The following is a 13,969-nucleotide window of genomic DNA, read 5'->3' on the forward strand; positions in this document are numbered from 1 at the left end:
TTAGAAGCTATCTTAGACATTTTTTTTTAAATCAACACTGCCTTTTCATTAGACTAACGTTTAAAATATGACTTAAAATCATGGGAAAATATAATAATGATAAAATCTAACACTCATTGAGCTCTTAGCTCTGTGTCGGGAATAGTTCTAATCATTTAATGAACTAATTTAACCCACACAACAACAACATTATGAGCCAGGTACTATCTTTAGCTTTGTTTTACATAGGAGGATCACGAGAAATGGAGATTAAATAACTCCCCCAATGTTACCTATCTCAAAGGTGTCAACAGTGGGATTTAAAACTAAGGAGTTTAATGCTTAACCATTATACTACTCTACTGCTTCCCAAAATTTTTATCATGCGCTGATTATCACATGCTGATTTATCTAGTATCTATATCTAAAGTGTGACTTTGGTATTTGCTAACTCATACTACCTGCACTTTGCCAAAGATGGCTATTCTGCTCATTTGCAAAGGATCCAAACTAATAGAGAATTCTAAATCCATGTTTATTTTTTTACTTACACTTACATATTCTGTGTTATCTTGTGTTGGGCTGTGCAGGATTATCCCCATCTGCACCCCAGGACTCTGTGCCTAGATTTTTTTCACTCAGAGAACATGAATTAGATGGTCCTTTTGCATGCGATGCCCTGTGTTAAGCAATGATTTACAGCTACTTTCCTAATTGGCAGTTAAATTTCACCAAGATTCAACCACAGCCTGATATATATTTCTCCAAAGAAGCTTAAAACAGTTTTTGGTCGGAGCAGAAAATGGCCTTCCTATTTGTTTATTCAACAAATATTTTACTCCACAAGGCGAGATCCTACTATACGCCAAGCACCATGATGGATACTAAAACTTCAGGGACAAACACAGCAGAGCCAATATTTGCCCCTGAGGCTCTGGTGGGGAGAGATGTTAAACAGTGAATAATCACACAAATAATTAATTACAACTGTGATAAGCATAATAAGGAAAAAATATAGAAAGTACATGATAAAAAGACCTAACCTAGTTTAGAGGTAGTCAGGTAAAGTGTCCCTGAAAACTGGACATTTAATATGAAAACGAGGATTAGTAGAAATTATCCAAGTAAAGAAGTACAGAAAAGTACATCAGGCAGAAGGAAGGCCAACAAGAAGCACTGTGCTTTGGAGGAAACAAAATCCCAATGAGTTTGGGTAGCCACAAGCAGAAATCAGCTGAGGTCAATGCTCAAAGGTCTCTTCCTAACTAGGTGGTCTACCACCTCCTCACTCCTCTCATACCGTACCAGTCTCGATCCGCTGCTGGCCCACTGTGTGTGTGTCACTCTTCCCCAACGTCACTACCGCTTCACATTTTCTCTGTGACTCCAAAGAATAAAAACCACTGTATTTGTAGTAGTTAACACACAACTCTTTAAGAAGAATATAAATTCTGCAACAATTATGTTGGTGGAGAGAATGTGAATAAATCGTTTTTATAAGAGTATTGATTTCATCTGTGTTTTAGGCAACTTGAGGCCAGAGACCATATCTTACATATCTTACATATCCCACATTGTGCATAGCTGGAGTTTGACAAGTAATTTTACTATTTGGGGAGAATTGTAGAATGAGAAATTTAAGTGTTGCTGATCTACATTTTTTCTTATATAAGATTTACTAGCCTATTCATATATCCTTATGTATTTTAATTGCAAGAATAAAAACATGTTGTCCACCTGGTAGATAAAAGATGAGCCAGTTCTCCAGGGATAGAGAGAGGACAAAGAGAAGGCTGGAAACACAAGGAACGGAGGTCCCTCAACTCTCAACTTTAACAACTGTGCCATTTCTTTCTTCACAGAAAGCTTACTCATGGGAATAACTTAAGCTTATTTCAAAAGAAGGACTGACTTTGACTTGGATTGTGGCCAGCTGTGGTAAGAAGTGCAGTGAAATTCAGCCACTTTCCCCTTAAAAGTCATTCAACCGGAAATTTTATCAGTGGGAAATTCTCTAAGGGCCAAAGACTCTATTTTCTGCAGCTTAACAACATTTGTAAAACATTTTGAGTTCTAAGATTCACCACCTCTCTCCTCTATGCACACCCCACACTCATGCCAATCCAGTGTGCTAACTTCTGATAGAAGCGACATGGAATTTTTTGGAATCTAAAAGTTGAAAATATGTACCCAACACAATATAATATCATTTATGAATCTGTTTCTCTTTAAGATTGTGTAAATATGTGGTACATAGCAACACTTGAGGGCAGGAAAAGAGAAACACCATGCCTTCCAGTAGAGGCAAGAGATAATCAGCTATCCTTATTGTCATGAAATAACCTAAAATGACTAGTTGGTATATTAAATATCAGAACATACCGCACTTAACTGAAGAACTATCATGAGCAAGGGACTATGGTAAACACAGAACCAATAATATGAAGAATATAACCCAGTCCTTGCCCTTCAAAAACCAACAGTCTAAAGGGAGACACTCTAGGAGAGTAGGGAGGGGAAGGGGAAGAAAATTTGATACGAAATCCATCATCCAAGGACTGATGATCCAGTATATGAGCACACAAAATCTACAGATTTACCAAGGGACTTGAAAGAAGGCAGTGAGTTCCCCATTTCCTATGTCTAATTATACAAGTTCCCTTTCACCTAACACTCTATCCCACTGTACCTCTTTGCATACATGCAATGCACATACTTAATTTAACCAATGGTTATTTGACCCCAGGTTTTTTTTTGGAGACAGAGTTTCACACTTATCACCCACGCTGGAGTAAAATGGCACGGCTAACTGCAACCTCTGCCTCCTGGGTTCAAACAATTCTCCTGCCTCAGCCTCCCAAGTAAGTAGCTAGGATTACAGGCACCGGCCACCATGCCCAGATAATTTTTTGTATTTTTAGTAGAGACGGGGTTTCACCGTGTTAGCCAGGATGGTCTCGATCTCCAGACTTCGTGATCCGCCTGCCTCGGTCTCCCAAAGTGCTGGGATTACAGGCGTGAGCCACCGTGCTCAGCCCCCATATCTTAATAAGTATGTTGAGACCAGAAGTTCTTTCAGGATGAGGTTCATTATCTTGAAGTTATTTCATTTCATACTTTCTGAAACAGCAGTTTCCTATCTAGAGCACAGCTCCCCAAATGGCAGCGAAAATCTTGGGGTATTTTAAGACAGTAAGTTTCCTCACCTTGCTTTGAAATTCACCAGCAGGAAAGTGAACTAGAGATGGGTTTTGTTTTTGTTTGCTTGTTTGTTTGTTTTAAACAGTGAAAAGGATAAGAGCTAGTGCATCTATATATAGTTAAATTTATGGGCCAGGCGCGGTGGCTCAAGCCTGTAATCCCAGCACTTTGGGAGGCCGAGACGGGCGGATCACAGGTCAGGAGATCGAGACCATCCTGGCTAACACGGTGAAACCCCGTCTCTACTAAAAAATACAAAAACCTAGCCGGGCGAGGTGGCAGGCGCTTGTAGTCCCAACTACTCGGGAGGCTCAGGCAGGAGAATGGCGTAAACCCGGGAGGTGGAGCTTGCAGTGAGCTGAGATCCGGCCACTGTACTCCAGCCTGGGTGACAGAGCGAGACTCCGTGTGAAAAAAAAAAAAAAAAAGTATTATTTTTAGTGCGATATGAAAACTAAAATACTTCAATTATGATAAAAATACAAAATGACAAAATTCCCTACTTACATATTCTCAACTTCCTTCCCTAATAAATCTTTTTGTAACTTGTTAAGAAGAAAAAGGTAGGCTGCTGCAGTGGCTTATGGCCTGTAATCCCAACACTTTGGGAATCCGAAGCGGATAGATCACTTGAAGTCTGGAATTTGAGACCAGCCTGGCCAACATGGTGAAACTCTGTCTCTACAAAAAATACAAAAAATTAGCCGGGTGTGTGGCATATGCTTGTAATCTCAGCTACTTGGGAGGCTGAAGAGAGAGGATCACTTGAACCCGGGAAGCGGAGGTTGCAGTGAGTTGAGATCTCACCGCTGCACTCCAGTCTGGGCAACAGAGCAAGACTTCATCTCAAAAAAGTAAAGAAAAAGAAAAAGGTGGCTGGGCGCGGTGGTTCACGCCTATAATCCCAACACTTTGGGAGGCCAAGGGGGCTGGTTCATCTGAGGTCAGGAGTTCAAAGCCAGCCTGGCCAATAGGTGAAACCCCGTCTCTTCTAAAAATACAAAAATTAGCCAGGTGTGGTGACGCATGCCTGTAGTCCCAGCTACTTGGGAGGCTGAAACAGGAGAACTGCTTGAACCCGTGAGGTGGAGGTTGCAGTGAGTCAAGATCATGCTATTGCACTCCAGCGTGGGCAACAGAGTGAAATTCCATCTCAAAATAGTAATAATAATAATAATAATAAATAGGGTAAGACAGCTTTCCTTTCCATAACAATTCCCAATACAAACAGACTTAAATACTAAAATGGTTAGGGGAAAAAAAAAAAAAAGCAGCAGCAGCCACCTAGACAATTTGAAAATTATGTTACCTGAACTTATGTGGTTCAATATATTCAAACATATACTGCAAGACTTCTACAGATCCAAAGTACAAGGAAAAGAATGACAGATGAAAGCATTCAATGGGAGGTCCTTCCTCCAATATATCAAATTTCTTCTCCATGTTTCAGTCTTATTACAGACTTGAATTTCCCCCCCAAAAGTTAACTCTGAAGGATTTACATTATATAGCACTGAAAGTTGTTGAAGTTTAAAAATGCCAAGGCAGAAGTTTGTTTTTTATTCTAGTTCTATCTATATGGAAAGGTTTAAGGGCTGACCTGCCTGAGAGCAACAAGAACTGACTGAATGGACCTTCCTCATCAAGAATTCTGACCAAACAGCATATTCTAGAAAGAAACCTCTACAAAGAAAGCAGCTAATCTCTGATATTTGCTCATTAAGGACTGCTACTTCTTTTGATACTGCCCTAATGCTGGTTTATTATGTAAAAATACACCCCGCTGTCAGAACCATGACCTAAAGGTTTAATGAAAAGGTTGGGCCCAAATCAGCCAGGAGCAAAAAAGCAGCAGATCAACTTTATGATATCTTTGTCTCTTGCCATATGGTTCAGGGAAATAAAGATCCTTTAATGAGGAATTCTGACTCATAATATGAGACTGCATTGTAACCAGCAAGGCTCCAAATAATATATCAACATCTGGTCTAAATCATTAAATTTTAAAAAGGCACTCCCAAGAAGAGAATGCAAAATACCAATGCCACTTTCAGATAGAAGGCAACATGTTATGAATTTAGTAAGTGATCTGCATAGCTGAAATGACTCTGAAACAGAAAAACCACAACCCAAAATAGCCTGAACACTTTTGTTATCTCAAACAATGGGCAGTTAGCCATTCATTCCTTTCTCTTAGTATATATTTCACTTGTTTCAGTCAAAGCCCATTATAAATTCCATGAGATGGTTCAAATTTGGCTATACCAGATATATGAAAGCCGGGGATGGGAAATATTCATTGTACAATAATTCCTAATACTATATGTTATAAATAAAAATAAATGATAGGCATATGTTCATTTAATTTAAAATTTTAGGCCGGGCGTGGTGCCTCATGCCTGTAATCCCAGCACTTCGGGAAGCCAAGGTGGGTAGATCCCCTGAGGTCAGGAGTTCGAGACCAGACTGGCCAACATGGTGAAACCCCATCTCTACTAAAAATACAAAAAAGTAGCAGCCATGGTGGTGGGTGCCTGTAATCCCAGCTACTTGGGAGGCTGAGGCAGAAGAATCACTTGAACCCAGGAGGCAGAGGTTGTAGTGAGCGGAGATTGTGCCACTGAACTCCAGCCGGAGCAACAAGAGTGAAACTCCATCTCAAAAAAAAAAAAAAAATGTAGGCTGAGTGCAGTGGCTCATGCCTGTAATCCCAGCACTTTGGGAGGCCAAGGCAGGTGAATCACTTGAGGTCAGGAGTTCGAGACCTACCTGACCAACATGGTAAAACCCTGTCTTTATTAAAAATACAAAAATTAGCTAGGTGTGGTGGAGCGTGCCTGTAATCCCAGGTACTCAGGAGGCTGAGGCAGGAGAATCGCTTGAACCTGGGAGGCGGAGGTTGTAGTAAGCCAAGATCGCCCCACTGCACTCTAGACTGAGCAACAGAACGAGACTCTGTCTCGAAAAAAAAGTATATTGCATACCTATAACCCAGACAGGCATATCGTCCCTGCCACTGAGGAACCTACGACTTAGTGAGATGACAAACACTGAACCACTATGAGTGTAATAACAGAGCACCTCCATGCTATGCTGAACTATAGGCTGCAGATAATGAGGATATTCCTATCCTACCCATTTCCTAAGGGTGCAGTGAAAGACTGGGAAGTTGTCAAAAGGCTCTTAAAATGACAATCCTGGCCAGGCACACTGGCTCACATCTGTAATCACAGCACTTTGGGAGGCCAAGGCAGGTGGATCACTTGAGCCCAGGAGTTCAAGAACAGCCTGGGCAACATGGCAAAACCCCAGTTGGATATATGTTGAAATACTACTAAAAATACAAAAATAGTCAGGCGTGAAGGTGTAAGCCTGTAGTCCCAACTACTCGGGAGGCTGCGGTGGTAGGATCAATGCCCAGTGGGTTGACGCTACAGTGAGCCCAGATCATGCCACTGCACTCCAGCGTGGGCAGCAGAGCGAGACCCTATCTCAAAATAAATAAATATAAATAAAAATAAAATGACTATATATAAAACATAAACACTTCATAACTATATAAATGATGAGTACTTAAATAAGTACAGGTTGAATATCCCTTATCTGAAATGCTTCAGATCAGAAGTGTCTCGTATTTCAGATTTTTTGGATTTGGGAATTTTTGCATATATATCATGAGCTATATTGGAGATAGGACTGAAGGTTAAACACAAAATTCATTTATGTTTCATATACACTTTATACACATAGCGTGAAGGTAATTTTATATAATAGTTTTAATAATTTGTGCATGAAACAAGTTTTGACTTCTACCCATCACATGAGGTCAGATGTGGAATTTTCCACGAGTGGCGTCATGTCAATACTCAAAAAGTTAGATTTTGGAGCATTTCAGATTTCAGATTTTCAGATTAGAGATAATCAACTTGTGTATGAAATAACCAGGCTAGTTTGTTTTTAAACAAATATCCAAGAAATAGTAAAATTCAAATGAGTCCTATAAAAGTAGTTCGTCCTACTGTCGTCCTTACTTCAGGACTGTAACAGGAGGACCCAATCTAAGCTACCGTTGCTGATACCAGAAGACTTTTGCCCTCTTACTTTGTCCATTTAGAGTTATACGAGCTCTATTTATAGAAAAGCTTTAGAAAAGCCAAATTTTCCACTGTGTGGATGTAAACAAACATTTAAGTTGTGGTTCCATTAAAATTTAAACATAGTTGTAGAAACATATACCGTCAGCCCTGCATATCCTTGTGAGTTCCACATATATGGATTCAACCAACTGGAGATCAAAAATATTCAAATAAAAATAAAAATAGGCTGGGCGTGGTGGCTCACACCTGTAATCCCGGCACTTTGGGAGGCCGAGGCCAGCGGATCACCTGAGGTCAGAAGCAGCCTGGATAACAAGGTGAAACCCCATCTCTACTAAACATACAAAAATTAGCCGGGCATTATGGTGGGTGCCTGTAATCCCAGCTACTCAGGAGGCTGAGGTGAGAGAATCTCTTGAACCTGGGAGGCAGAGGTTGCAATGAGCCAAGATCGTGCAATTGCACTCCAGCCTGGGTGACAGAGCGAGACTCCTTCTCAAAAAAATAAATAAAAATAAAAAACAATACAACAATAAAAATAAAAATGTAAAACAATACAGTATAACTATTTATAACATTTACATTGTATTAGGTATTACAGTATAAGTAATCTAGAGATGACTTAGATGCATTGGAGAAAGCAAAGTATCTGAAGCCCCATTAATAAAACTTGCATGACTTTAATGTCACATCACAGACTGACACATTTCAATGGGCCACTTTAATGAAAAAAAGAAAAATTTATATACCATGTTACAAAGTACTCAGTCTAAGACTTGTGACTTTTTCACACTGCCTGCTGAATCTAAGCCTTCTTAGAATTTCTTGTGCCCCTCCCTATTTTTCTTTTCCCACCCTTCCCTTGACTACCTCCTCTTCCTTGTTTCATTATTGAATTGGATTCACTCTCTGTGTTTAAAACTGCCTTAAATAGAGTTTTAAGTGGTACATGCCTATAATCCCTGCTACTTGAGAGGCTGAGGCAGGAGAATCACTTGAACCCAGGAGGCAGAAGTTGCAGTGAGCTGAGGTCACGCCATTGCACTCCAGCTTGGGCTACAGAGACTCCATCTCAAGATAAATAAATAAATAAACACTCCCACCCTACCCCCTCCCTAAGTGTGGAGTAAAGGTGATGACACAATTGCAATATTTTTATTTGTATATATATATATATCAGTGACCAGACTACTTTGCTTAACAAATGTACATGAAATTACAAATCCTAATGAGTCCTGCCCCCATAAAAGTAAGTAATGTCTTTTTTTTTTTTTTTTGAGACGGAGTCTTGCTCTATGTCCCAGGCTAGAGTGCAGTGGCACGATCTCGGCTCAGTGCAACCTCTGCCTCCCGGGTTCAAGCGATTCTCCTGCCTCAGCCTCCCGAGTAGCTCGGACTACAGGCGCATGCCACCATGCCCAGCTAATTTTCGTATTTTTAGTAGAGACGGGGTTTCACCATGTTGGCCACGATGGTCTCAATCTCTTGACCTCGTGATCAGCCCACCTCAGCCTCCCAAAGTGCTGGGATTACAGGCATGAGCCACTAAGCCTGACCAAGTAATGCCTTTCTTACCACATCTCTAAACATTCAAATCCCATGTCTTTAAGACACAACTCAATGTTATATCCTCCATGAAGCCTTCCCTGATTCTCCAATCAAAAGTAATCTCATCTTCCTCTGACTTTCCATCATACTCTGTTTCCTCAGTGCCACTTAAGATTTCCAATTCAGTATCATATTGATTGTGTCAGGCATCACACTTATTGCTTTGACATTTGAAGGGGTCTCAATAAATACCTGCTTGATAAGTTAATGACTATGTACAACAATTGAGAATTTCATCTTCATCTAGTAAATTTTAATTATGGAAATATTCAAAAGTCATTTAGTCTCAAGAACAGTAAATGAAGTAGTTGAGCTCAAGAATGCCTACTTCAGTCAAAATGTACATTTTATGACCAAAATAAGACTAATTTGGCATACGTATGTAAATAATCTGAAAGAAATTCCCAAAGAAAAGCACTGGAATAAGGATATAACCTCCCAAAATAACTCCAAATAAATACCCAGATTATATAAATTCCAGAAGATTTGTTCTGAAATCAGTTTCATTATTTTACAGTAATACCATGTTTCTTTCCTAGCAAATTCAGAGTTCAATTATCCAGTTCTATTATTTCTTCTTCTAATATATTTCTGATTAATTCCTTCTCTATTTTCCCTGCCACTCCCAAGTCCAGACCTTCATTTTCTTCATAACCAACCAATTTCAAAAGCTTCCCAATTTGTCTCCCTTCCCATAGTTCCTTCAACAATATTTACGGAGTGTAAAAATTAAAAAAAAAAATAAAAAAATAAAACAATATTTACTGAGTGATCCCATGTGCCAATTTTGAGGGCAGGAACTGAGGACCATATAAAGAAATATCAGGCCAGGCACAGTACCTTACAACTGTAATCCAGCACTTTGAGAGGCCAAGGCGGGAGAACTGCTTGAGCCCAGGGATTCGAGACCAGCCTGGGCAACATAGCAAGACCCTGTCTCTATTTAAAACCAAAATAAAATTTTTAAAAAAGAGAGAGATATCCGACAAGGCCTGACCTCCAGGAACAATCTTGAAGCATGTACAGAATCCACATATTTAACGGTCACTCACAATTGGCACCAAGGATGTGAAGCAATGGGTAGGTCCTCTGGCCTCCCCAAAACACACTATACTATTCTCACACGCCATTCTCACGCAGTCTTTCTCATACACTATTCTCATCCTCCTCCCCCTCCTGCTGTCTTTGTTCATCCTATTGGATAAGGCCTGTGTTACACTGCCCATATGTCACACACCAACTTCATCTCCAATTTCTCTCCAACTTGTCTCCTGAGCGGCAATGAAGATAATGTACTTGCTATAACCTGGAAGTGACTTATTCACAAGTACCTTTGTTCATGATTAACTATTTATCAGCACAATCCTCCCTACTTTGTCTCTGCTAACCCATAGCTACCACCAATCTCAAGTCCCCTCTTTTGTATGTGTTGGAAAGTATATAACTTAACTACATATCATTGTTTTCATCTTATAACCTTATTTCTTTTGTATTTGTCTCACAGTGTGTATTACAGTGTTTCCTAACTAAGGGCGTATATCACAATCAACTGTGGAGCTTCTTAAAAAATACAAAGGCCTGGCCGGGCGCGGTGGCTCAAGCCTGTAATCCCAGCACTTTGGGAGGCCGAGACGGGCGGATCACGAGGTCAGGAGATCGAGACCATCCTGGCTAACATGGTGAAACCCCGTCTCTACTAAAAAATACAAAAAACTAGCCGGGCGATGTGGCGGCGCCTGTAGTCCCAGCTACCCGGGAGGCTGAGACAGGAGAATGGCGTGAACCCGGGAGGCGGAGCTTGCAGTGAGCTGAGATCTGGCCATAGCACTCCAGCCTGGGTGACAGAGCGAGACTCCGTCTCAAAAAAAGAAAAAAAAAAAAAAAAAAAAAAAAAAAAAATACAAAGGCCTGGCCGGGCACAGTGACTCACGCCTGTAATCTCAGCACTTTGGGAGGCCGAGGCAGGCAAATCACAAGGTCAAGAGATGGAGACTATCCTGGCCAACATGATGAAACCCCGTCTCTACTAAAAATACAAAAATTAGCTGGGCACGGTGGTGCACACCTGTAGTCCCAGCTACTCCAGAGGCTGAGGCAGGAGAATTGCTTCAACCTGGGAGGAGGACGTTGCAGTGAGCCCAGATCATGTCACTGCCCTCCAGCCTCATGACAGAGGAAGGCTCTATCTCAAAAACAAACAAACAAACAAAGGCCTTTAGCTACTTGGGAGGCCGAGGTGGGAGGAATTTTCTCAGCCCAAGAGATGAAGGCTGCAGTGAGCTATGATCACACCATTGCACTCCAGTGCCTGCATGACAGAGTGAGACCCAGTCTCAAAAAAAAAAAAAAAAAAAAAAGCAAAATACAAAGGCCTTGACCCTTGGAAGCTGTACATCTTTATTTCTAAAAAGCCCCACTGATGATTTTCATGCATACTCTAAGCTGAGAACCACTGATTTATTGCAATGTTTTCCATATAGCAGACATTCAATGCTTATTAATTCATGGCATGGACGTCCATAAATAACTTTTCTCTAAATAGCCTAACCAGATATCAACCCCTAGACTACACTAGCTCTGTTCCAAGTGCAACATGTGGTTTTAAGATTTCATTTCCTGAAGTACTACATGGAGAGACACTATTACCTTGTCTCTTTACATTGTTTCCTATTTGTTGAAAAATGGAGGCCTGGAATGCAGCCATGTTAGACAACACTACATAAGAATGTACTCTGGAGTGTTCTGTTCAAATTAGTTATAAAAAGAACAACGTACAAGTAGACATTGTGAATGAATACAGCATTCTTACTGAATGAATAGATTCTTACTAAAGCTATACAGAAGAAAGATCAGGAATTTGGACGGTGGTGTCACCCTGTCTTCCTAGCTATCAGTCTCCTAAATTGCTTGAGACAGTCCAGGGACCCCTGAAGACCGAGGAAGACTTTCAGCTGCTAAAGAGCCTCTAAGTGCACTGAAGAGCTCAAATCAGATAAGTAACCCAAGCCCCACCCAGACAGACCCACAGTTGCCTTCCAATTGCCCTGACACACACTATTTACACAGCTCAGTGCGGGAGCAGTATGAACTTTTTCCAAAGTTGTTCCTCACATGCAGGACCAGTCTGAGTCACCCACCCAGGGTGGGAAAGAAAAGTGTGACATTAGCCAGGGGAGTGTTGGGAGACTGGTCTCAGCACCTCTTTTTTCCCATTTCAGACATGGGCTCCTCCTCCTCCAGGAATCACCTCCGTTATGAGTCACAGCTGTGGGTTACAGGGGTCTGCAGAGCCACCAGGAAAGTTGTGGATGGGGAGGGGATGCCCCAGCCTTCTCTCCGGCAGGGGCGGCAGATCCCAGATTCCACAGGCCTCTCCCAACAGCTCCATCTTGCTTCCTGCCAGGAGGAGGGGCCAAGGAGAGCCCCCGAGTCTAGAAAGGCCCCAGTGGGAGGAGGCCGTTTGACAGCAGCTAAAGCCAGGTGAAAATGTCCACAGGAGGGAATGAAAGGAAGGGCAGCAGGGCTGAGCGGAAGGAAAAACAGGGCTTGTGGTCACGAATAACTGCATAAAGGTGTGAGGGTGACAGAGGAGTGAGCGTAAGTAAAATGGCCAGGAGGGAGGAGGAGGCGATGGAGAGTGAGGCAAGTGAATCAAAGGGCGGAATATAGGGAGCTCTGGGGAGCGGGGGTGGGCGAGGCGGATCTCAGGGTGAGGGGCAGAAGTATTAGAAAGAAGGACAACGTGGCTCAAATAAGGATCCCTGGAAGAGAAGGCAAGGGATCCGTGGGAGGGCCCGCTCTCCCTCCCCCACAGCCAGATCGAGGAGGCCTAAAAAGGCGCTGAGAGCTAGGAAGTCAACGTGGGGGCGAAGCCTGCGCGGGGCAGGGACCCTCGGACATCCCAGCAACTCTCATTTATTGGGTGCCTGCTGTGGGCCATACGCCGCGCGAGGCACTCCACAAATAATACCTCGCCGGATCTTCACGACAAGCCCGCCAGGCAGCCTTTTCCATGACTGCTCCCATTTTATAGATGAGGACACTGAGGCCAAGAGAGGCTCAGGACTCGCTCAAGGTCACAGGCGGAGAAGAGGCCATTCGAACCCTCGGCGCCTGGCTCCGGAACCCACGCGGAAAGTCACGGCCAGCGAGACGGCTGCAGGCAGCCGCGACGCGGGCCGGGGCCCCGGGGACACCTCCCGCGCCCGTTCCCGCGCCAGGCCCTGCGCGCTCACCCGGACGAGGTTGCTGACGGCCGCCTGCACGGCAGCCACGGGCGCGGTGAGGTCAGGAATGGCTTTGCCGTCCACCTCGCCCTCCTCGTGCATTATCACCAGGTGGGAGATCTGCTGTGCCACCGGCTCCAGGATGCTCTCGATCGTGCGCGTATGAAACACCGGCATCGCGGCGGCGAGCGGGGCGGCGAACCGCGGGCGACAGAGAAGTAGGATCCACCGGGCCGGGAACCGGCGAAGAGACAGACTCTGAGCAGCGACTACAGAGTCGGGGCTTCCCTCGGCGTAACCAGCCTCACGGACTCTCCGCCCCCTCTCGTCGCCGCGCCCAATGGCAGCACCGCTCAGACCTGGGCCGCCACTCCTACTGGTCCCTTTTCGAGATGCTCCACCCCAGCCACCGCGCCGCCAAACCCCGCCCCTCCCCCATTCCCAAGGGAGGGGCCTGGGATTGGGGCTGAGCCGCCGGGATTGCTACCGGATTCCCGAGCCCTAACGCCGGGCGCTCCTTATAAGGGCATGGTGGGAGCGGAGCGGACTGCTGGAGCCAGCTGGCCCCGCCCCCGGGCCGCCTCCCGCCTCGGATCTGGGGAGCCCCGCCCCTCTGCAGAATCACCTCAGCTGGGCGGGGTCTCCTCACCTCAGGCGGTGCTTGAGTCTCAGGAGACCAAGGAGTCGCCCACGTCCCCTCCTCAACTTTTCCCTTCACACGAAACCCTCAAAATACTCCTTCCATTCCCTCCCAGTAATGCATGGGAACGTTTTTAGTGAAAGATTCAAACAGCAGAGGTGCACTGAGAAACAGCAGCGTCCCATTCATGTAAACGCAGGCTCCGCCCCCTGCCCGCC

At 43.8% G+C, this 13,969-nt stretch overlaps 1 protein-coding gene across 2 annotated transcripts in view; it reads right to left on the reverse strand.

Annotated features, from left to right (window-relative positions):
- The window catches only part of VCL (vinculin), a 122,906-nt gene extending 109,491 nt beyond the window's left edge, over nucleotides 1-13,415 (reverse strand). For both annotated transcript variants that reach the window (XM_010373132.2, XM_010373134.2), the window contains exon 1: nucleotides 13,121-13,415. In XM_010373132.2, coding sequence (XP_010371434.1) covers nucleotides 13,121-13,288 — 168 coding nt within the window. In that variant the 5' untranslated portion in view covers nucleotides 13,289-13,415. The remainder of the gene's footprint in view (nucleotides 1-13,120) is intronic.
- Between the last annotated feature and the right edge of the window lie 554 nt (nucleotides 13,416-13,969).

The sequence above is a fragment of the Rhinopithecus roxellana genome, chromosome 11 (assembly GCF_007565055.1).
Source record: "Rhinopithecus roxellana isolate Shanxi Qingling chromosome 11, ASM756505v1, whole genome shotgun sequence".
Classification (NCBI taxonomy): domain Eukaryota; kingdom Metazoa; phylum Chordata; class Mammalia; order Primates; family Cercopithecidae; genus Rhinopithecus; species Rhinopithecus roxellana.